Source organism: Chrysemys picta, chromosome 3 (assembly GCF_011386835.1).
Source record: "Chrysemys picta bellii isolate R12L10 chromosome 3, ASM1138683v2, whole genome shotgun sequence".
In the NCBI taxonomy this organism is placed as follows: Eukaryota; Metazoa; Chordata; order Testudines; family Emydidae; genus Chrysemys; species Chrysemys picta.
In genome coordinates, this window is record NC_088793.1 from 66275652 (window position 1) to 66298479 (window position 22828).

General features: G+C 38.2%; 1 protein-coding gene across 29 annotated transcripts in view; it reads left to right on the forward strand.

The window, feature by feature from the left end:
- The window catches only part of DOP1A (DOP1 leucine zipper like protein A), a 101503-nt gene that overhangs the window by 62688 nt on the left and 15987 nt on the right, over window positions 1–22828 (forward strand). For 23 of the 29 annotated variants that reach the window (XR_010599512.1, XR_010599513.1, XR_010599514.1 and 20 more), the window contains 14 exons: window positions 278–430; window positions 4761–4861; window positions 6078–6337; window positions 7052–9041; window positions 9144–9255; window positions 11503–11685; window positions 13201–13326; window positions 13799–13933; window positions 14760–14815; window positions 16577–16681; window positions 17707–17773; window positions 19564–19708; window positions 19902–19981; window positions 22364–22473. Coding sequence is in view for 23 of the 29 variants with exons in the window: in XM_042847449.2 (XP_042703383.2) it covers window positions 278–430; window positions 4761–4861; window positions 6078–6337; window positions 7052–9041; window positions 9144–9255; window positions 11503–11685; window positions 13201–13326; window positions 13799–13933; window positions 14760–14815; window positions 16577–16681; window positions 17707–17773; window positions 19564–19708; window positions 19902–19981; window positions 22364–22473 (3623 nt within the window). In the remaining 6 variants the exon portion in view is untranslated. Of the gene's footprint in view, window positions 1–277; window positions 431–4760; window positions 4862–6077; window positions 6338–7051; window positions 9042–9143; window positions 9256–11502; window positions 11686–13200; window positions 13327–13798; window positions 13934–14759; window positions 14816–16576; window positions 16682–17706; window positions 17774–19563; window positions 19709–19901; window positions 19982–22363; window positions 22553–22828 lie in introns of those variants that run through there. The other 6 variants (XR_010599515.1, XR_010599517.1, XM_065588103.1 and 3 more) reach the window with 6 other exon arrangements.

Below are 22828 nucleotides of genomic sequence, written 5' to 3' on the forward strand. Positions count from 1 at the left end.
TTAATTATCATAGTATTGAAATATTCTATTTTTACACAAGTAAACTATTAAGTACTGCATCCTCAGAGTGAAATTTTATGGAACTTTATACAGTAGGGTATTGCAGTGTTTTTTGGCTTTTTTGTAGAGATATAAGCAATGCATAATCGCATAATTTCCCCCAATTGTTCATATTTTTCACTGACACTGCATATGTCCCTTTCATTGTGTAAAGCTAGTAATTCTTCAGAAAAATACAAGATATTCATTGACTTAAAACATATTTTCATTTACAAAGCATGTAGCTTTAACTCTGTGGGACCAGTTGGGTGATGGAACTCCTCAACATCATCAGAAGAGTGTGGAGCTCTTTTACCAGTTACACAACCTGGTTCCCTCTTCTAGCATTTGTGAGGATGTTATAAGTCAGCAGCTGACCCACAGAGACAAGGTAAATCTTCCCTCCTGTTTGTGTGATTATTAAAAGGTGAGTCAAAGGAACCATCAGGAAATGTAGTAATAGAGTGATGTGTGAATAAGGGACTTGGTAGCTCATAAGACAGTTTGAGCTATTTTATGTATATGTGCACATATATACACACACTGATATATAAAAAATTATAACATGTTTATAAAATTGTGAACTCTCACAAATCTTCATCTCACCTTTCCTTTCTGCCCCTTTATCTAATTAATGTATGATCCCATCATGGTAGTGTCTGAGTGCTTCATAACCACTAATTAATTTATCCTCACAATACCTCTGTAAGGCAGAGGAAGTGTTATTGTCTCCATTTTTCAGATGGAGAGTTAAGGTGCAGAAAGATTTAATGGCATAACCAAAGTCATACAGAAGTCTGTGGTAAAGCTTGGAATTAAACTCAGATCCGAGTACCTGAGTCCCAGGCATAAATCATCCTCCTTCCCACCTCATTCTCTGCCCCCTCCTCCTCCCCTTTGCAGCTCTCTCTCTCTCTCTCTCAGTCTAGGCCCACTCTTCCACCTACTCTCTTCTCTTGTTGTATTCTGACCAACATTATAGCAAACCCTATAATTTCTGCTCCTTCTCCAATAAATTTGCCTTGATAAGTGATCTATTTGTTGGCATGTTCTGCTGTCTCCACTTCATTTATTTTCTCAAAACTTGTTACTCTTTCTCCAACTTAGCTTTTCGCATTGCCATGCCCTCCATGAAGATCTTTTGTCACTCCTCCTGAAAGTGGTAGCAGTGGCCTTGGGTCCCTCCTCTCTTCATTTAGTTATTTACAGACCCCCCTCATTTATTTTCCTTTGGGGCCCACTCGATTTTGGTCTTTTCTATCCTTTGCATCCATCATCTTTTTTTGGTGGTTTTGAGGTCTGTCTCTTCTGTCTTCAACCCTCTTGCCTTGGGTGATTTCTAATAAGACATCTGATATATCTGCTTCTTTTAACATTATTGGCTCATTGTCTACTTTGGGTTCTTTTCTCTCTAGGCTCCTGTGACTCTGACTTCATGGTTCTCATTCTGCCTTTCTAACTCCTTCAGCATCTCCTTTGATGATCTTTAAGAACTGATGTAAAGATGAATCAGTGCCATTTGCAGTGCATAGCAAGAAGTTTTATTACTCCTACAAAACCCAAGAACTTTTCTGCATGTTCTTGATCACTATGTATTGGCACTTTTGTCATTTAACTATTTATATATAGAGAGAGCATTCTTGTAACATCTCTCTTCCTAGAATAGAAAGTGAGCGATTTCAATTAACTATATAGTCTCTCAAATGATTGAGCAACTTTATGTCCCTTCCACTTTGTGTGGTTCCACCGTGAGTCCCTTTCTTCTCCTGCTACTTGCCCTCAGGAGATTTCTGTGCTGTTAGATTTTGTGGCATTACCTTTGCCAATTCCTGTGCATTGCTAGTAGGTGAACTAACCTCACAATCATTGCCAGTTTCCCCTGCATCTGCATCCTTGTTTGGAACTCACCTGGATCAACTCTTGAGAGCAACTGGTCCCTGGTTGCTTGTAGGAAATAACAGTTGGGGCTATAGAGTTGTCTGCATTCTACCAAGTATGATTAGACGTGGCAGAATTAGATTTAAAAAAAAATTTCTATGGCTAATATAGATGTTTAAAAATAAATACTCTCTTACATTTTTCTCTGTTTAAACTTTTAGAGTTGCGGGAAATTATGAAGGGACAGTCAGACAATAATTGTTTAATAAAATAAACCTTGAGATTCAAAACTTTATAACTGTTAAAACACAATATGCCAACATCATGTCAAAATGTACAAAGTAAATATCCTTAAATCGAACTCTTAAATTCTCAGGCAGCATTTTTCTCCTTTATCAGTGGAAATACATTTTTTCTGTTTGTGTGTGTATGGAGAAATTGACATGTAGTGATAAAAAATCTAATCCTTTCAAACCTTGATGCTACTCTTTGTCCCTACCTTCCATCCTTTGTCTCTGGTTGAACTTTATACCGGCTGTCCTATTAGAAGTTCAGGGATCTCTTTTCTACCTCTGTCATAGTAGTATTTGTCTTGCTATTGACACTTTTTAATTTTTCTGTTACCTTTTCTGCTACTGCTGGCTTCAAAAGTTTATTTGCTGCAGGCAGTAATCAGTGTGTGGTGTGACATGAGATTGTGTGCTGGACTGCTGCCCTGGCTTTCTGTAGTATCATAAGAAGAGGTGGACAATTTTATTCAGATGAATAGTTTATTTGTTGAAAAATGCAGCTTTGGCCGACCCAAATCATCCACAAATTTGACCCCATAGGTTCATTTTTCAGAGCTAGCTTCAGAAAGCCATATGTGTTTGTGTGTGGTCTGCTATAACTGTCAGTCCACTGGTTAGGCCTCTTACCTGGGATGTGGAAGACCCAGGTATGAATCCCCACCATTCATTGGATCAAAGAGAGAGCGAGAATGAAAATAACTCTGTTGCCTGGTGATTAAGGCACTCCGTTGGGAGAAAGAAAATATTAATTCAGCTCTTGTCTCTGTCCGATTCAAAGGTCAGACTTGAAGCCACACCTCCTACCACCCAGGTGACTGAAAAATACATGTATTTCTTGCCTTTCTTTGCAGGCCACTCTTCTTTTTATTCTTTTAGTCTGAGTTTGCCATTATTTTGTGTGATGCTGTATATCTTACACTGTTTCTAATGTTTTCAAATTTGTAACTTTATTTTATTCACTGCTGCAGTAGATATCAGCAACATTAAGTTCCAGTCTTTGTTGTTGCAACATATGTGTTCTGATTCCATTATTTTTCATGCCTACAACTATATGATCTCTAATAAATTTGTCTGTGAGCGTGCCAGAGTTACATGACAAGGTTAACTGGTGCGGCTTGGTTGTGTATTGGTTTGTAGTTTTGAGTTTCATTTTGATCAGATATATGGAAAATATACTTCTCATATATTATAATTTTTTTTAGGCACAAGTATTTTTCTAAAGCATCTAAGATTTTATTTACATCTTGCCTTTCTTCATCTGCCAGCTTAAAGTGCTGACATATACGAAAGCAGTCCTTACCCATTGCTTTATTCAGAGTAGCCATTCCGCCTGCCATGCTTTCTTTGTTCAGTCCTGCAGCCGCTTCACAGTTTGTCCATGAGGCTTGGAAGCAGCTCCATTTTTCATAGACATCTCCATGTATTTGTTCCATAGCAGGTAATGGGATATTTGAGTCATTACTGATGTCACTGAGAGCCTCTGGTCAGCCACAACAAAAAGTTAAAGCAGTAAAAACTTTTATTCTGACACCATGTTAAGAACTGATATAAAGAGCAGCCAGTGGAAATCATCTACTGTGCACAAGTTTTATTGGTCCTATAAAACCCATGAACTATGCTATATATTCTTGAGCACCGTCTGCTGGCATCTAATCAATTAACTATTAACACTTTACTTATATTCAGATAAAGCCCTCTTATAACACTCTTTATATTCCCCTCATGCTGACCTCTGTGTGTCCCTCATGGTTCTGTTTTCAACCCCTGCTCTTTTCCCTCTTAACTGTGTTTAGATGTCTTTAATGCCATGATTTTTAAGTACCTCTTCCATGAGGATGATTACTGTCTTTTTCACAAGCTGAGCATCACATCTTTCCTCCTAATCTCTCTCTATTTCTGTCACCTTCTCTATCACCTCTCAGACATGCATTTGTCCAGGATATTAAATGTTCTTATTTTTTAAAATTGTACATAGGTGTTTTTTTGTTTGTTTGTTTGTTTGTTTTTGCAATGAGAATCTATTCTTGCCTCTCAGGATTGGTAATAAAGAACCATCTTTAGCTAAAAGTGAGAAAATGTAGAATCTGACTAAAAACATGTTTCCATTTCTTCATAGTGTTCATCTGCTGACCAAATATTAATAGGATGTTCTTATTTTTTTATTGTGTACTTATTTACTTATATTTTATTGGGATTGGAATATTCTGAAACATTGGGAACCTGTCATATTTACTCCTTATTTTCTAAAATCAATAAAAAGATGTTGGTAACATGAATTCCTTTTCATCTTAAACTTGGGAAATTAAAAAACCAAGCTCAGTAAGGGGGCAAATAAACACCTTTCAAGATAATTACACTTATGGGTCTAAAAACATGGTAGTGTCTTTTTAAGCATTCAAATAAATAGAATTGACTGCACAGTGAACTGAAATTAGTGATTCTTTTAATGTGTTTGTAATGATATTTTAATATAATAATTTACATTCTTGTCTAGCTTTCCTTTCACTGGGGGAATGATAGTCAATTCGATCTAACCTATGTTTTGTTTTACAGAAAAGAAGGATGGAAGCTCATGCAAAATTTGCAGTGCTTTGGCATCTCACAAGGGACCTTCATATTAACAAGTCGTCTTCCTTTGGCCGTTCCTTTGACAGGTTGGTTATCATTAGGGCCCTACCAAATTCACCATTAATTTTGGTAAATTTCAGAGTTTCAGATGTTTAAATCTGTGTTCAAAAATTTTCTCACCAGACCCCCATCACTAGCCTCACCTTTCTCAGCTAGGATTGTGCTCATACACACAGTGTCTTTGTGTGAATGTGATGAAAAAAAATTAATTTGAATATTGTACCCTTTACCTACAACTGTGGGACAGCACAATGAAGTGTTGGATTTCATCTTGCATTTCTTTTGGAGCTACCTCTGTTACTCATTGCTGAAGAGAAGATGGTAAATTCTGTGCACACAGTAGAAAAGCTGATGAATATGTACCACAGAATGGCATAAAAATGTTAAAGATGATTAGGGGCTACTTGATGTATTAACTAAGAAGTAAGGCAGCTGTTAATTTTCTCCCCTGGACAGGGCTCTCAAGACCTAAGATATGAAAGGGAGAAAATGATGAAAATAGGAAGAGTGTTATTGTCAAGTATGCTGTATTTCTGTTCTCAGTCCTTGAGGATAACACTTGTAGATAATGAATAATAATTTTATTTTCTCTGCAACCTCATTTACAGATTTTTAAAATTGTTGCTCTTATTTATATTGCAGTGTCACCTAAAGGGCAACCAAGTTAGGGCTTCATTGTGCTACATGCTGTACAAACACAGTAAATGAGAATTCCTCTATTATTTTGATCTGTCTTTACTGTTAGCTCTTTCTGTCTCCTTTTCTGTTGTGCTAGAATATGTAAATTTCACTTTTGGATGCAAAATTTGAAACAGAGCTTCTCACTGATTCCAAACAAAATGCCACTTATGTGAAACAAGCTGTAGGAAGTATGTCCTGGGATACTCATCTGAACAAAACTAATATGTTACTATTGCTCAATACATAGGTTATAAAGAATCATTGCAATCAAATCCGTGCAAATTTAGAGAGCAATATATTTTTTGAAAATCTGAGTAGAGTTTGATTTACACATCTCAACATTCCTCATGCATATATGAAAGGTTAGTATATTAAAGATAGTTGTTGCTTGATAATTATTTTGAGTGAAAGAGAGGAGGTACACTTGCATATGGAGATAAAAAAAGCAAAGAAAGCTCATTGACAGTGGACAAATATTGAAGTTTAATGTAGATTAGATTAAAATAGATTATATTGTGTTGTAGCAACATGTTAGATTTTTTCCTGGGTTTTTTCCCCCAGGTCTTTGTTCATCATGCTGGACAGTCTTAACAGCTTAGATGGGTCTACTTGGTCAGTGGGGCAAGCATGGTTAAACCAAGTACTACAAAGACATGACATTGCAAGAGTACTTGAACCTTTGCTTCTACTGCTACTCCATCCAAAAACACAGCGAGTTTCTGTGCAACGAGTTCAGGCTGAGTGCTACTGGAATAAGACTCCTCACTGCCCTGAAGAAGAAACTGAAAAGCACTTCATGCAAAAATTTAGCTGTGGTGATGGTAAGTACAATTGAACCCCCTCAAAAAATTCTTATTAACTAACATTTTATTAATTTAAGTATATATAATATTTTATGTATTTTTATCCATATAACATGAAACAGATGGCAGAAGAAACACACTGTGTGATTTGCATATTAAATAATTTTCAGAACTGCCAGCATTTAGGACCCTCATAGTAATTATATTCTCTTTCCAAAAGTTTTTTTAGTCTCAGTGAAAATTTCTCTGTGGGTTCAACTCTGCAGCATGCCAAATACTTGGAGTACAGTTAAAACAATTTTTCCCTTGTACAAGTCACAGTTTCAGGGTTAACTGCACCTTTCACCTCCACCTCTACACTTCCTTGAGGGCATCCACTTGAGGTTTCAGGCTTCTAAGGAGTAACCTCTCTCAGTCGGAGACCTCCGTCTCTCTCTCTAAAGACCAGGGGTTTAGACTTGCTTTGTGCTGTTAAACAGTCATCCCTATTCACTTTAGAAGTGGTTGAAGCTATCCTATTCGTCCTTTAATTGATGGGTGAAGCTCTGCTTTATACAGTTAGTAAATGGACATTTAAGTTGCTTTACGATCTTTCAGGATGAAAGGTGCAAAGTATAATAATTGTATTTAAATGTAAGTTTTTATTATTTCTGCTTATATCTCAAGTTCAAAATAAATCTAAAGAAAAACTATTCATAGGCCATAACTATTTTTTGTGATTTCTTTTTTAAGCATTTTCTCATATGCCTGTAAGCCAAGGACAACTCATTACACCTAAAGAAAACAATGAAAAACAACTTATCATGGATGAAATGGAGAACTTCAGTCTCACAGTCAACCCTTTGAGTGACAGACTTTCCTTGTTAAGTACTAGCAGTGAGACTATTCCAATGGTGGTGTCCGATTTTGACCTTCCCGATCATCAGATAGAAATACTCCAGAGTTCTGACTCTGGCTGTTCACAGTCATCTGCTGGAGACAACCTGAGCTATGAGGTGGAGGCAGAAAGCCTCAGTGCTCAGAATAGTTCTCAGATATTGCGAGAAGACTCACCTGATGAAATTGTGCAACAGGTGGTTATTGACTTGATATGTAAGGTAGTAAGTGGTCTTGGAGAGGAGACCGAATCAGTTAAACATAATCTGCATCCCGATGATGTTTCATCTAAATTCAATACTTTAGATCATTCTGAGGAGGTTTCTAAAAGTGAAGATCAACATATTCAAAGCAGCCAGAACTGTTTGTTTGGTGATGACAGTTCTCAGTTATTATCTGCTTCGACTGAGATTGGACTTGAAAGACTAACGGATTCATCACCTTGTATTGGAGTAAGCCCTCAGGCCCCCTCTGACCTTACTTTCAGTTCAACAGGTGTAAAATCTGGACAAAGAAGTCACAGTAGTATTCAGTTCAGCTTCAAAGGAAAACTACCAGAAAAAATGTCAGAAAAAGAAACTATTGTTAAAGAGGCTGGTAAGCAACCAGGAGCAAAGCCCAAAGTGAAAATAGCCAGAAGGAAAGATGAAGACAAGAAAAAAGCACAAACAGAAAAGCTTAAACAAACCAGTATTTTCTTTAGTGATGGTCTTGATTTAGAGAATTGGTACAGCTGTGGAGAGGGAGAAATTTCAGAAATAGAGAGTGATGTGGGATCTCCAGGAATACGAAAATCTCCCAGCTTTAACATTCATCCATTATATCAACATGTGTTGCTTTATCTCCAGTTATATGACTCCTCAAGAACATTATATGCTTTTTCTGCAATCAAAGCAATCTTGAAAACAAATCCTTCTGCTTTTGTAAATGCCATCTCTACTACCAGTGTCAACAATGTATACACTCCTCAGCTGTCCTTGCTTCAGAATCTTTTAGCCAGGCATCGAATATCTGTTATGGGCAAAGACTTCTATAGTCACATTCCAGTGGACTCTAACCATAACTTTAGGAGTTCTATGTACATAGAAATTCTTATCTCTCTATGTTTATACTATATGAGGAGCCACTATCCAACTCATGTCAAGGTAACCCCACAAGATCTAATAGGAAACCGCAATATGCAGATGATGAGCATTGAAATTTTGACACTTCTCTTTTCTGAATTGGCAAAAGTAATAGAAAGTTCTGCAAAGGGCTTTCCTAGCTTTATTTCAGACATGTTATCCAAATGCAAGGTTCAGAAAGTGATCCTGCACTGTTTGCTGTCTTCTATCTTTAGTGCACAGAAATGGCACAGTGAAAAGGTAGCTGGTAAAAACATGGTTGTTATTGAAGAAGGTTTCTCTGAAGACAGCCTTATCAACTTTTCTGAGGATGAATTTGACAGTGGCAGTACGCTACAGTCACAGCTCTTAAAAGTGCTTCAGCGACTAATTGTCTTAGAGCATAGAGTAATGACTGTGCCTGAGGAGAATGAAACAGGCTTTGAATTTGTCATTGCTGACTTGGAGCAGATTAACCCACAGCAGCCAATGACTTCACTTCAGTATTTACACTCCCAGCCAATAACCTCTCAAGGCATGTTTCTCTGTGCAGTAATAAGGGCTTTACACCAACACTGTGCCTGTAAAATGCACCCCCAGTGGATTAGCCTAATCACTTCTACTCTGCCTTACATGGGAAAAGTTCTACAAAGAGTGGTAGTTTCTGTGACCCTCCAGCTTTGCAGGAATTTGGATAATTTAATTCAGCAGTATAAATATGAAACAGGATTATCCAGTAGCAGGCATGTATATCCTTTTTTTCTTTTTGCAAATTTGATCATATATTTAAATGTTTCTTTAGCTGTGTGGAGCAAATTCACAACAAACTCAATGTTGCATTTTAGGCCTCTTTGGATGGCATCAATTACTCCACCAGATATGATTCTTACCCTGTTAGAAGGCATCACAACAATAATTCATTACTGTCTACTTGATCCATCTACACAGTATCATCAGGTAAACTTAGTCAAGCATCTGAGAGGCTTCTTATGTCATATTTGTTAAATTAGAGTGCGTGGTCTACATTCAGAATGCTTGTAATGTTGAATTTGCTCTGAATTTAAGTTTGAAGGGCTTGTGGGGAAAATATTCAATATATTTAAATCATAATGAACAATTTTGGGGTAATAATTAGTATTTAGAAAATTCTTATAAGAGAAAGCATTATTCATTGATAACATATTATATGCCTCCTTAAGTACACAGACCATCAAACTTTCCAATTGTCGCATGTATTCTCCAAAGATTCAGTTGTCACAAAGCCTTATTCTTGGAGTCCATGCTTCTACACAAGAACAAGGGTGGGAATTCCTCCACCTCAGGATTCTAAAGGGTTAGCTCCAGCAGTCAAACTCAACTGTGGAACTTTTCATTGGTGCCACACTTGATTGTTCCTGAATATGGTTGGGTTCTGTGTTCACCTACCTAGCTAACTCTGCTACCTGGATTTACCCTCTTTAGAAACAAAACTTTCTGTCCGACTGTCCATTCTTGTGCCTCTTCCTGCTGGCTTGAAGCTTTGTATATTAGCAGCTTGTCTTTTGGCTCTGACAATATTTTGTAGCTGCTGCTGGGTGCATAGTCTATATATTGGGCATTTGGCACCGAACCTAATGGACCACTGTTTCTTGTTGACTGTTTAGCTTTATTTAAATATATATTTTCTATTCCTTTCCCCAACGCTTTTCAGTAGTCGCCATCAAAATACTTATTACCTGCCTTTGCAAGTAGATAATGTTGTTGTGGTATTCATTATAGCACTAATTCTGAAGTAATGTTAATCACTTGCAAAGGCATTTACAAAGATATACCGTATATACTCGTTCATAAGCCGAATATTTTTGATAAAAAAGTGATGCATCAAAGAGCAGGGGTCGGCTTAAAACAGGTCTACACCAAATGTTGATGATTTTAAACTCTATGAAATCGTTGAATTGAATATCTAATACATTATCGTTTTGTTTACCTGGCGCATCTGCAGGCATGGAGCCCCTCAGCTCCCATTGGCTGGGAACGGCAAACCGTGGCCACTGGGAGCTGAGGGGCTCCGTGCCTGTGAACGCTCCAGGTAAACAAAATGCCCCAACCTGCCAGTGGCTTACCCTGATGGGCCAGGAGCCAAAGTTTGCCAACCCCTGAAATATAGGGTCGGCTTATGAAAGGGTCATACAGTTTTTGCTATTTTTACCTAACCATCCTGGGGGGTCGGCTTATAAATGAACGGGCTAATGAACGAGTATATACGGTAAATATGATCACTGTAGACATAGAGATGATAATGAAAAACCCTCAGACCTTCAGAATATGCCCCAGTCTAATCGATAGCTTTTTTAATATATCCCCCACCAAGTTCTCTATGTACCCCATGGATAAGTACAACCTTTGCTTTGTATGCCTTGTGAAGGATCGTGCTGGGCTGGATCTGCTTGCAGGATCAGCTGGAAGGTGTCACTACAAGCCCTGTGGTCCTGGATTAAGCACATTCCGCAACACTTCTGATAAATCCATACAGTCAGAAATACCGCGGGATGTCAAGATTTTGTGTTAGCACTAGCTACATCAGCAGATGTCTATGGGGATAGGCGAGGAAACTATGCTTTAACATCTTCCAGCCATACAGCGCCACTCAATATGCCAGTGTCATATTTGCCTATCGTAACACTGAATTTCTTATATGATGCTTGGGAATAAAGAGGTAAACAGAGACCATTGAGTATGGAAGATACACTGGTTAGTTTTGGCCAAACTAAAATCTCTACATGCATTGTAATCAGAATATAAGACTGTAGGGTAAATCCCTATACATTCTGAAAACTCACACTTTTATGATTAATATATTTCAAGAGATCAATGCATCATACAATAGATATTAAAGGTGCTACTTTATTATTTGAGAATGTTTAAGCATACGCTGCTAAAGGAATATGATCCCTGTTGCTACTTAAAACACAAATTTATATTAATAGACACATCATTCCAGAGGAATTGAAAAAACATTTTAAAAATACTGATTTTCATTTTCTTGCTGTTATTCAGAACAAACAGGGTAAACCATCTTACAAAAGCCTATGTAGACAATGTTCATCCTAAAATCATAGTGTAAAATGTTTAGATGTACATTGTTATTTCTTAATTTATATCGTTTTGCTAATGCTAGTATGTAGATATTTAATGCTGGGTTGTTGTTTTTTATAATGCCTCTAGCTTTTGGTTAATGTTGACCAAAAACACTTGCTTGAAGCACGCAGTGAAATCCTGTCTATCCTTCATATGATCATGTCGTCCGTGACTTTGCTGTGGAGCATACTGCACCAGGCAGATTCTTCAGAGAAAACAACTGCTGCAGCAGCTGCATCTGTTACCACTATTAATCTTGGATCAACAAAGGTCAGAACATCAGGAGTAACATGGTTTGAGTTGTGCATGATTACCTTTGTCAAACCGAATCTAATTGTATTCCATTAAAAGTTACCTGAACGGTATTTCTTAGAAAAGTCTTTCAACTTTTGCAATACCTGAGTTGTCCCCAGGCTAAGAGGGGATGGGCAGCGAGTTTATAATTAGTTTACAATTTACTTTGGTAAAATGTATAAGTTCTGACAAAAATATGACTCTCCAGTTAGTACTGTACTGATGACATAACATCACCCATGAAAAATAGTTGAAGCAGAGAGATGGGAAAGTGTTCACATTATAAACCATTTAAAATACTATTTTATACCTCTAAGGTTATAGAATATTTGTTTAAAATCTTTACAAAAATCTCACAATATACTTCAATAAACACTTGATCTGACACCCTTATGAGGTTCCATGCTCCATCCACCTCCTGTTAGTAACATCATTGTATGGAGAGAGGTCATATCAGATCATAGGCTGGCGACTGGAAAGAGTAGGTGGCGGACAGGAGGAATTGAACAATATGGTATTTGAGGAGTTTTTCAAAGTATTCCAGTAACATGCTTGATGTCCTGCTTTGCCCATTTATTGGAGTCAGTTCAAACTCTTCTGCTATTGAAGGAATTTTGTGTTTTTATAAACAAATTCAGGTTATCTGATATGATACATGGATTTTAGTGTGATTTCCACATAGTCATCATGTTACTTTATGTACTACATAGCTGTTCACTTTAATATACATAATATTATTTCTTGATGTATGTATAAAAAAAAGGACACCATGCTACAGGCTTTCACAACATATCCACTGAAACCAATTGCATCTAATTCTCTGTATTGTCTTTTTATAAATACCTGCTTCCTGGTCATATTCATGTTGGCAAAAAGACTCTCTTAAATCAGTCTCCTTATAGAAGGGATGACAAATTTCACAAAGACAAGATCATCCTTTATACTCCAGAATAATTGGTTACCTAAGTTTAACTCTTCCATACATCACAGATTGTTCTTGTTTTGTTTTGCCCGAAGCTTCAACATTCAAGAGCACTTGTCATATGCTGGATAGGAGAAGAGCTGTTAAGATTTATCTTGATTATAACCCAATTAATTCAGGACAATATCTAGGATGACCTTTTCCCGTACTTCACCCCATTCAAGATAAATCCTTTGGGTGCTACTACGATGGCCACTTCAAAGCCAAGCATAGAGTTAATATGGTTGGATAAGGAGTTACTGTAAAGAATTTGGTTTGATCTGTTTAATGCTTCAGTACAGCTTTGGAAGCAATTATCTGAAGGAGTGCAGAAGGGGCGTGGCTAAGCTCTGGAACTCCATAGAGAAGTCTATGCTTGCCTCTGGTATTTGCAAGAGAGAAGTGCTGTCCAAATATTTCAGAATAGGAGATGGATCATTCTCAGAAATTTTCCAGTATGGTATGTCAGTCAGAGTATAAAGTTTGGATGCTTTGTTTCAATGTGTGCGCGTTCTGTTTCTGTGTTTCAGAATTTGAGGCAGCAGATTCTTGAATTGTTGGGCCCAATATCAATGAATCACGGTGTTCACTTTATGGCTGCTATTGCATTTGTATGGAATGAAAGGAGACAAAACAAAAACACTTCTAGAACAAAGGTATGTGCATGTTGCTAGTTGACATGGATACTTAAATAAATTGTAATCTGGTTTACTGGAATTCCAATATTTGTCTTTAGAACCTACTTTAAAAAAATCATCTAAGATTTTTGGGGTCAAATGAAACATTACGCAAATCCTTTTCATAAGTGCATTTATGTTTATGCATGTGTTTGCATGCTCAAATAACCACACATTTTTTTTAGAATAGAATTTTTTAAAAACCCATTATTGTAAGTGACTGATATTTAAAATAGAGACTTCAAAGGAAAGTGATGGTCAATGAATATTTGGTAAACTATTTGTCCAAAAAATTTCACCTAGGTCTCGTTCCTACACGTTTTCTTATTTATTTTTCTTTCTTTCCCATAGCTTCTCATGCATTGTCCTTTACTCATCAACTCCTTCTACACTGGACAACACTAACTATTAACTGTAACAGTAATCTATAGCACATGTTGGTCTTTTCCAGGTTATTCCTACAGCCAGTGACGAACAGCTTCTACTGGTAGAGCTAGTTCGCTCTATCAGTGTTATGAGAACGGAGACTGTTATACAAACAGTAAAAGAAGTTTTAAAGCAGCCTCCAGCCATAGCCAAGGACAAGGTAGGAAAATCACAGAGTTGTTGTTAGTTCATATGATGCTATTTTAGAAGTGATAAATTGTATAAGTACTCAAATTGTCGTGAAGGAACTGCTACCAATGTGCTGTAGGTTGGTAACAGCTGTCCTCTACCAAAATCTGTTTCTGGTAATATCTTCTTAATCCTATTGAGTGTAGAAAACCACTTCACTCCTTTTAAAAATATATTTAGTGAAAGATGCTAGATTGACAGCATTTGAAGGCTGAAGGCCATATAATCAATTGTGTTTCATATTTCAAAAATAAGCAAGTTCAGATTAACAAAGTACCTGTACCACCTGTACAGTATCATATACTGATTTAAAATGCACTCTTTTGGATCCTAGTAGTTAGAAGGATTAATCAGGCGTGACTCTTTTTTTCATGGGGGCTAAGGTATTTTTAATGATGGGATGCCCCGGAATCCCCATTCCTTTCTCCTTTGCTATTGCTTTTGAAAGGCCTTGTATCATCTGTCCAGTTGAGGGAGGTCTAGATGTGATCTCTGGCCCCTCAGCCTGAAGCCTGTCAGTGGCGTTCTATGATTCAGCTAGGGTGGAGGGGATAGAGGAGAGCGCTTCAGAATAACATTAGGTTTTACAGGGCTAAGATTTTTGCTGCCCAAGTGTGACACTCAGTTTTCAGACACCTCTCTGAGTGCATTGCAATTTAATTTGACCTCATGCTATCCACTGTTTTGTTTACCTTTTGAAATCTGGTAGTTAGTTCAACACCCACTGTTTTTGTTGAGGTAAAAAAAAAGACAAAAGTAAATTTCTTCTTGGTGACACTGATTTCTTGTCTTTCTAGAAGCATCTGTCATTGGAAGTCTGCATGTTGCAGTTTTTCTATGCTTATATTCAAAGGTAAGACAATGAGGCTGTAGATCCTTTATTATTTTCTTTCTGTATCATCAGTCAGTAGATAATTATAAAAGAGAATCTGGACATTTTATATCCTCAACAGAAAGCTGCCTCCCTTTGATTTACTACAACAGACCGAAAGGTTACATGAGAAGAAAACAGTTTTCTCCATTTGTAATCTTTGAGCTATATCCATTTAGACTCAACATTGCAATGCCTGACTTCTAGGCACACTGACACCTAGTAGAATCCACAGTCCTGAGTTAGGTGGCCGGGCTCCCTAGACAATGCCTGGGGAGAATTAGGCACCTAAGAATGGGATGCACAAAAACCAGCAAGCTGAATGGAGAGCTGCCTAAGCTAGCCATTAGAAAATACTGAGGACAGAGGTGGAGCCTAAGCCCTGCTCCTCAAAGGGAATTAGGCACATAATGGGAGGCACCTCCCTGGGGATTTATAGTCATGATCCCTCTCTTAGAGTTAGGCACTTAAGCCAGGTCAGTCCTTTCTTGCAGAAAATGGAGGGGGAGGAAGAGGTGGAGATGCCCCCCTTATATTCAATAGCTTAGTGGCGAGAGCATCACCCAGGACATGGGGGATCTGGGCTCAAATTCCCTCTCTGCCTGTTGTGGAGTAAGAACTTGAACCTAGGTCTTCCACTTCTCCAGTGAGTACCCTAATCACTGGGCTATAGGATATTCTCTCAATCTCTCCTGTTGGAGCTGTTCCACTTTGTGTAAATAAATAAATATTCATTGGACTAGAGAGAACGTGAGATTATAGCACAGTGGTTAGGTCACTCACCTGAAAGACCCCTCTTCCAGTCTGTTTTAATTAATATCTAATTATTTATACAAAGTGGAACAATTTCAACAGTTTCTTGAGACCTGCCCAAGAATACCTATATCCCAGTGATTAGGGCACTCCCCATGGAGGTAGGAGACCTGAGTTCAGGCAGAATGGGGATTTGATCCTGGGTGAGTGCTCTAACACTGAGTAATTGGGCATAAACACACTACTACCACCAACGCCTCTTTTGAATGGGCCCTGATATGGTAGCCATGCTCTGATAACACCTACCAAATTAGGCCCCTCAGGTGAGATAGGCAGAAGAATGCCTAGTTTGTGTATCTCACTGGGGTTTAGGCATAATCTGGGTATCAGGAGTGAGGTGGCTTGGTGCATGCCCACCAGCAGAAATACAGGAGGAATTTAGGCACCTACAAGGTAAGGGGGCAGCTGAGTGGGGGTTTTGAGGATCCAAATTTTGGAGTTAGGTGCCTAAAGTGGCAATTATGCACCTAAATTCCTTTGTGGGTCTAGCTGGTTTGTGTTACTTTATATTATAGATGAAAAGGGAATCTTCTGGGTTCCTCAATTCCACCTTTATCTTTCATTCTCTCCCTAACTGGAAAGGCCCACAGCAAACCTCTCTGCAGTTGAGGAAGACTGGACTCAGACCCATCCCCTCCAGATCTCATCAGCACCACTTCAGTCATTAGCCAGAGAGGGTATCTTTTGAATACAATGTTCTTCCCCCTACCTCCAGAGTCCGGCATGTTACCTCCATAACACCTCCATCTCTATTAATATGTGAACCAAGAGGAGAGACAGGACCTAAATTTTGATCTCCTGCAGGAACAGTGCTTTTGATTGGCACTAAAGTTGGCGCTGTCAGATAGGAAGGATGGGAGAATAGAAAATTTGGGATATCTGTGACACTTGACATGATTTTATCACTTTAACTCTGTCATTATCTTGCAGGATTCCAGTGTCCAGCTTAGTAGACAGCTGGGCAACACTATTGCTTCTTCTGAAGGACTCTATACAGCTCAGTCTTCCAGCACCAGGGCAGTTTCTCATACTTGGGTGAGCAGTTATATTTACAATTTCAAACAAAATTGTGATCCCATAAATGTAAAATTATATAAAGAGCAAGTGTTTAAAATCTTGATTTAATTACTTAGAGTTTTGAATGGAGAAAAATTCCTATTTCCTAGAGACCTTCTTGACAAAGATTTATCTTGAATGCAGTATCTTACTTGGAAGAATGTTGACCATATACAAATGTTGATTCTTGTATTGCTCCGACCTTTTTCTGGAAGAACCACTTCTGGTATGAGTGTAGTGCTATCTCCATCTTCATCCAGTTCTCAGCTTCCCTCAGTGACACTGCCAACTGTGTGGTAATTATGAATACTTGTGATGCTAGTTTGTGAGGTCTCCCAACACATTTTTTCGATAGGCCACTAGAGAGCCATTAGATGAAAATGACTTTTTGTTACTTTCACCCATGGTCAAATTTAAATAAGAGACCTAGATATGTCAAACTCCATATCTCACTATTAATCCCCTCAGCTACCAGGACCCTCTAAATAGTAGTTTTAAACATCTAAATGTACTCCATAAGTCACTCTTATGACTATTTATTGTATATATTATATTTTCCTCTCATGTGAAATAGGATTAATTACCAGCCCAGAAACAGTTTGCTGAACTTCAGAAATAAAATGCTGAATATGGTCATTTGTGTTAAGCACTGAGCAACAATCTCTGTAAATGGTGGTAATACTGTAGTAAAGTATTAAATCAAATAGTCACAAATTAATTTGTCCAAAACCATCTCCATGAAGATATTTTGGATGGATTCTAATGTTACATCTACTTGAAAACTATTAATTATACAAATTGTTCGTAACAATCAAAATACATTTCAGATATTTGGAAATGAGTCCTTTGGAATTTTAGCAAACTAAAGGGAAGTAGCTGAAGTTTCAATTAATGTATACTGTGCGTGTGAATTTGTCATGGAATTTTTACCTGTTGTTCTAAAATAATGCAATATTTTATTTTAAGATTATCATCAGTATGAATTTAATATATTTTCTTTTTAGTGTTCTAAATGAGTTTATTATGAAAAACCCAAGTCTGGAGAATAAGAAAGATCAAAGAGATCTTCAGGTAAAAAAAATATTTTTGTATAAATTTACTGTTAAAATATTCTACAGTAAATGCTTAACTGCTAAGAGTACAGCATATCTGATCTTTCCTGTACATTTAAAAAAATATTTTTAAGCAACTGATCTTGTTATAATGGCTTTTTTTGTTTTCTTTTGTAGTTTTTTCTATTGCTTATAGTTGTTACATTTTTCTTAATACTGTATTTAACTTAAAATTTCCTTGCTGTAACTTAAACCCATTGCTATTTGTTCTGTCCTCATTATTAACATTTCTCCCATCAGTCATCTTTCTGTGGACTGAGCTTTGCCTAGTTTTCTTAATTTTATATCACAGTTCTTATTTTCCCAACATTTATCACTTCTGTAGCTGCCCTCTGAGCATTCTAAGCTTCATTTCTTTTTAAAAAAAATGTTGGAACCCAACACTGAATGCAGTACTCCAATTGAAGCTCAATAGCATTAAGCAGAGAAGATTAATTACCTTGCTGCTTGTACTTGAGGTACTCCTGTTAATACAACTTGGATTAGTATTTTATGTAGCAGCACTGTAGACTCATGTTCAGTTTATGATGCTCTCCTAGAACCCCCAGACACTTCTCTATGGTACTGCCACAAATCAGCATTCACCTATTCTATGGGCAAAACATGCAGTCAGATATGCATGTGCTTGCTGAATCTAAAATATACCTTAAGTGAATTCTCTTGTGAGCTTGAACACTTGACTACTTTTTTTGTGTTTTTCCTATAATTCCAAACCTGCTTAACTCCTGATCAGAGTGCCTAAGACGTTAGCTGCAAAGACGTATTATACTGCAACAGTCATGCTGTTTACCATCTGAAATCACTTTCCTGAAGCAACTTTCAGGATCATGAGTTAATTCATGTCTGTGATGGAGTAAGTTATTCTTTGATGTTAGGTGAAAAGGCATGCTGTTGGGGGGAGAGGTCTGTTACACAAGATTTTAAGCCCACTTGTTTACCATATACGAAAAGCATATGACATACCTTTTACTTCACCTGCAATCATTTCAAAAATGTTGCAACTCCCATTGCTTTAATCTTGAACGTAAACTCTTTGTGACAGTAAACATTAAACAGTAGATAGTCCAGCAGAAGTCACATGTCCTTTGACCTATTTGTGATAGGTGACATTTTTGGAAAAGGTAATCCAGGATTTAAATAATCTTTCAAATTATCCATTGAGACCTTGATATTTCAACAGATACACAAAAGTGCTTCAGATTAAAGGGGAAAAAAAGAGTTTAACAGCCAGAAAGAGATTCTGTGAATGGACACAACATACTTACATTTTCCCAGTCATTGGGATGGCTATTGAGTAAACCTTATTTCTGTGCTTTTGTAAATGAAGATGTGAAAACTCTTGCTGCAATCAGATCCATACAACCTTCCACTTCTTACTCACAGATAAAGCCACTAAGCATATAATTGTTTCATTTTCCTGATTTCAGACCAATTCTCTAATTTATCAGAATTATTTTGCATTTCACTTCTGTCCTCTGAAGTGTTTGTGCTACCTTTTAACTTCATACCATCTACCAATTTGATTAATCAATGGCTAAGATCTGTTCAGCTCATCCTCCAAGGAATATTCATCATTGCTGATGTTGAACAGAAGTGAATCCAGAACAGAACCCTATGATGTCCCACTCTATAATTCCTCTTCCCCTGACACTGAACTAATGAGTATCTGTGTAGACAACATATCTCAAGACAGCCAATTTACTCTTTTACACGAGGTTCTTTACACATTTGCTTCTTGCTTTCCATCAGGATGTAACTCACAAAATAGTGGATGCCATTGGTGCAATTGCTGGTTCTTCCTTGGAACAGACTACTTGGTTAAGACGAAATCTAGAGGTCAAACCTTCCCCCAAGATAATGGTTGATGGAAACAACTTGGAATCGGATGTTGAAGGTAGCTTATTTTCCCATTATTCAAAATAAAATATTGAATTAATGTATTGATTCCCTTCATGTTACTAAAAAATGACAGATTTTATAATAATTTTCTAAATGTCTTAGAATATATTTACTTTTAAATATTTATTTTTGTAGATAGTGATCTAAGGTACATAGTTTCCAAAATTAATTGTCACGTTTTCATTTAGATATGTTGTATCCAGCTCTGGAAACCTCAAATATAACTCCTTCAGTTTATAGCGTCCATGCATTAACATTACTTTCTGAGGTAAATGTTTCTTCAATTATACTACATGCTGTTTTCTTATAATACAGAGGGACATGGAGAGATTAGAAACATGCACATAAACATGCACATGAGATTCAGTTTAGAAGAATACTAGTTAAATATCGATGGGAAAAATAATTGAAATGTATATACACAATGGGAAAAAAAACTCTGAGACAAGAAATGCATAAAGAGGCCTAAGAGTGATAATGGACAGCAAATGTATACATGAATTTATCATTTTGTTAGTTATTTGCTAAGCACTGGCAATGTTTTCAGTGCTGTACCATTATCATTTGTGTGGTAATGCTGTCCAGAGGCCCCAATCACTCTCATTGGGCTGAGAACAAAAAGTGACCATGTGATCAGAGCAGGGGTGAAAGTAACTTAAAGGATTTACCAGTACTCCGGAGTCCTTGGGAGGGGGCGGAGCCTCAACCGGAAGAGGTGTGGTCTCTACCAGAAGAGGTGGGGCCTTTAAATCCCCGGCCGCTTTAAATCAGGATTTAAAGGGCCTGGGGCTGTGGTAGCAACAGCTGGGAGCCCCGGGCCCTTTAAATCACCCCCCAAAGCTCCCAGCTGCAGAGGCCCTTTAAATCACCCCCGGAGCTACCAGCTGCAGAGGCAGTTCGGAGCCCCAGGGGTGATTTAAAGGGCCCAGGGCTCCAGCTGCTGCTACCACAGCTGAGCCCCAGGCACTTTAAATCACCATCGGAGGGGGCCCCAGCCTCTGGCGGAGCTTTAAAGGGCCCGGAGCTCCGCTGCAGTAGCGGCAGCCAGGAGCCCCTGTCCCTTTAAATCACCGCCAGAGCCCTGCTGCCGCTACTCTGGGCTCCAGCAGCGGGGCTCAGGTGGCGATTTAAAGGGCCCCAGAGGGTAGCGGCAGTAGAAGCCCCGATCCCTTTAAATCGCCACCCTAGCCGTGCTACAGCCAGGGGCTGGGGTGGTGATTTAAAGGGCCTGGGGCTCTGGCTGCCGCTGCCACCGCTACAGCCCCGGGCCCTTTAACTTGGGCGGTAGCGGCTACTGGAGCCCGGGACCCTCTAAATCATCCCCGGAGCCCTGGGGAAGCGGCGTGGGGGTTCCGGCTGCTATTTTAAGGGCCGGGGCTGTAGCGGCTGCCACAGCCCTGGATCCTTTAAATAGCCACCGGAGCCCCACCGCCGCTTCCCCCGGGCTCCGGCATCAGGGCTCTGGTGGCAATTTAAAGGGCCCAGGGCTCCAGCTGCTGCTGGGAGCCCCAGGCCCTTTGAATTACTGCCGGGGAAGCCAATCTGCCCCGGTAAGGCGCACTGGCTCTTGCCGGTACCCCATACCGGGGCGTACTGGCTTACTTTCACCTCTGGATCAGAGAGTCATTGAGGTTCAGAACAGTGATTACTGACAGATGTCTAATAGGCAAAATAATTCTCTTATCTGTTAGGAGGTTCCTGTCATCTGCCCTGACCTCTGTCCTAGACATTTCTATTTGTGTGATTTTGTTAATTTGCTGTATTACTTTGTGGTGGTTGATATTATATTTTATTTGCATTTTGTGGGGGCGGGAAAGGAAAATTTGACAGTAGCCATTGAAGTCCATGGACACAGGTTCCTGCCATGTGCCAGGGTATTAATCTTTGTAATCCTGACATGTTATACATGTGCAGTGACTTGTACCAGGGTTTGCTGGAAGAAGTTGAGTGAGGAATTTACGGTGTTTGGTGAGGTTTTTTGTGGCAGGGTTTATTTTATAGGCATAGTATGGATGACTTTATGTGGTGGTAATTGTGGGCTAATGCTTATATTTTGTGGGCTATGGTATAGTGCGTCTTAGCTGAGAGTTCATGTATTTTTATTTTTAAATATATAGTGGATCTTTATACTTTGTTTTTTAAATTTTGTACAGAACCTCAGATTTGATAGCTTTTGTATTAAATTTGAATACATTAATATACTTATATGAATTTGAATAAATTAATAATACTTACATAATTGCCACTCCTTTTATCAGTCATAGCAGAAATGTCACGGGTTAAATGGGCATGGAGATTTACCCAAGAAATGGCCCTTCATTGGGAGGAGAGTGTAGGGAAGTTTACAGCACAATCACCTGTGGATGGATTTAATTTTATCTTAAGCACTAAATTCACTTTATAAAAGAGAACCTACACATTTTTTAAAAGGGAAAGATTTTATAATTTATTTTATTTTCTAATTTTAAAAGATTCAATATACTTAAGATTTGGGAAATATTATATTGAAGAACATCATGCAGAAAAGTAATAGTATAAATATAATGCTCTTTTGGGGGTTATAAGAAGTAAGTTTAAAAAAGCCAAGCCAAACACTCCTCCCCAACAACCACCTTAAATTCTGCAATTTCTTGCTTCTTATGTCTTGTAGGTTTTGGCTCATCTGTTGGATATGGTTTTCTACAGCGATGAAAAAGAGAGAGTTATTCCTTTGCTTGTAAATATTATGCATTATGTTGTGCCCTACCTCCGCAATCACAGGTATCATTACAATTTATATAGCTCAGACCTCACGTCTACTGGAGTTTGTTGGATGTTCTGCATTTCAACTGAATGAAGCTGCCTATTCCAGGCACTACAAAGAGAGGCAGATAAGAGAGTGAATGTGACAGACTGTCTGACTCCCCACCAAATTATCTGGAGCCTGGATGAAATATATTGAGCTGGAAGCAAGAATTCAGATGTCACAGCCCTTCTTACTGACCAAGGCCTCATGCACTAACTCTCAGAAGCAATCAAGTATTAGCCCCCATACTTTATAAATAAGTTAACAGAGAGGTTGCAAAAGGTCACTTCAGACAGAGTCTGGAATGGTATCCAAGTTTCTAACATGGCA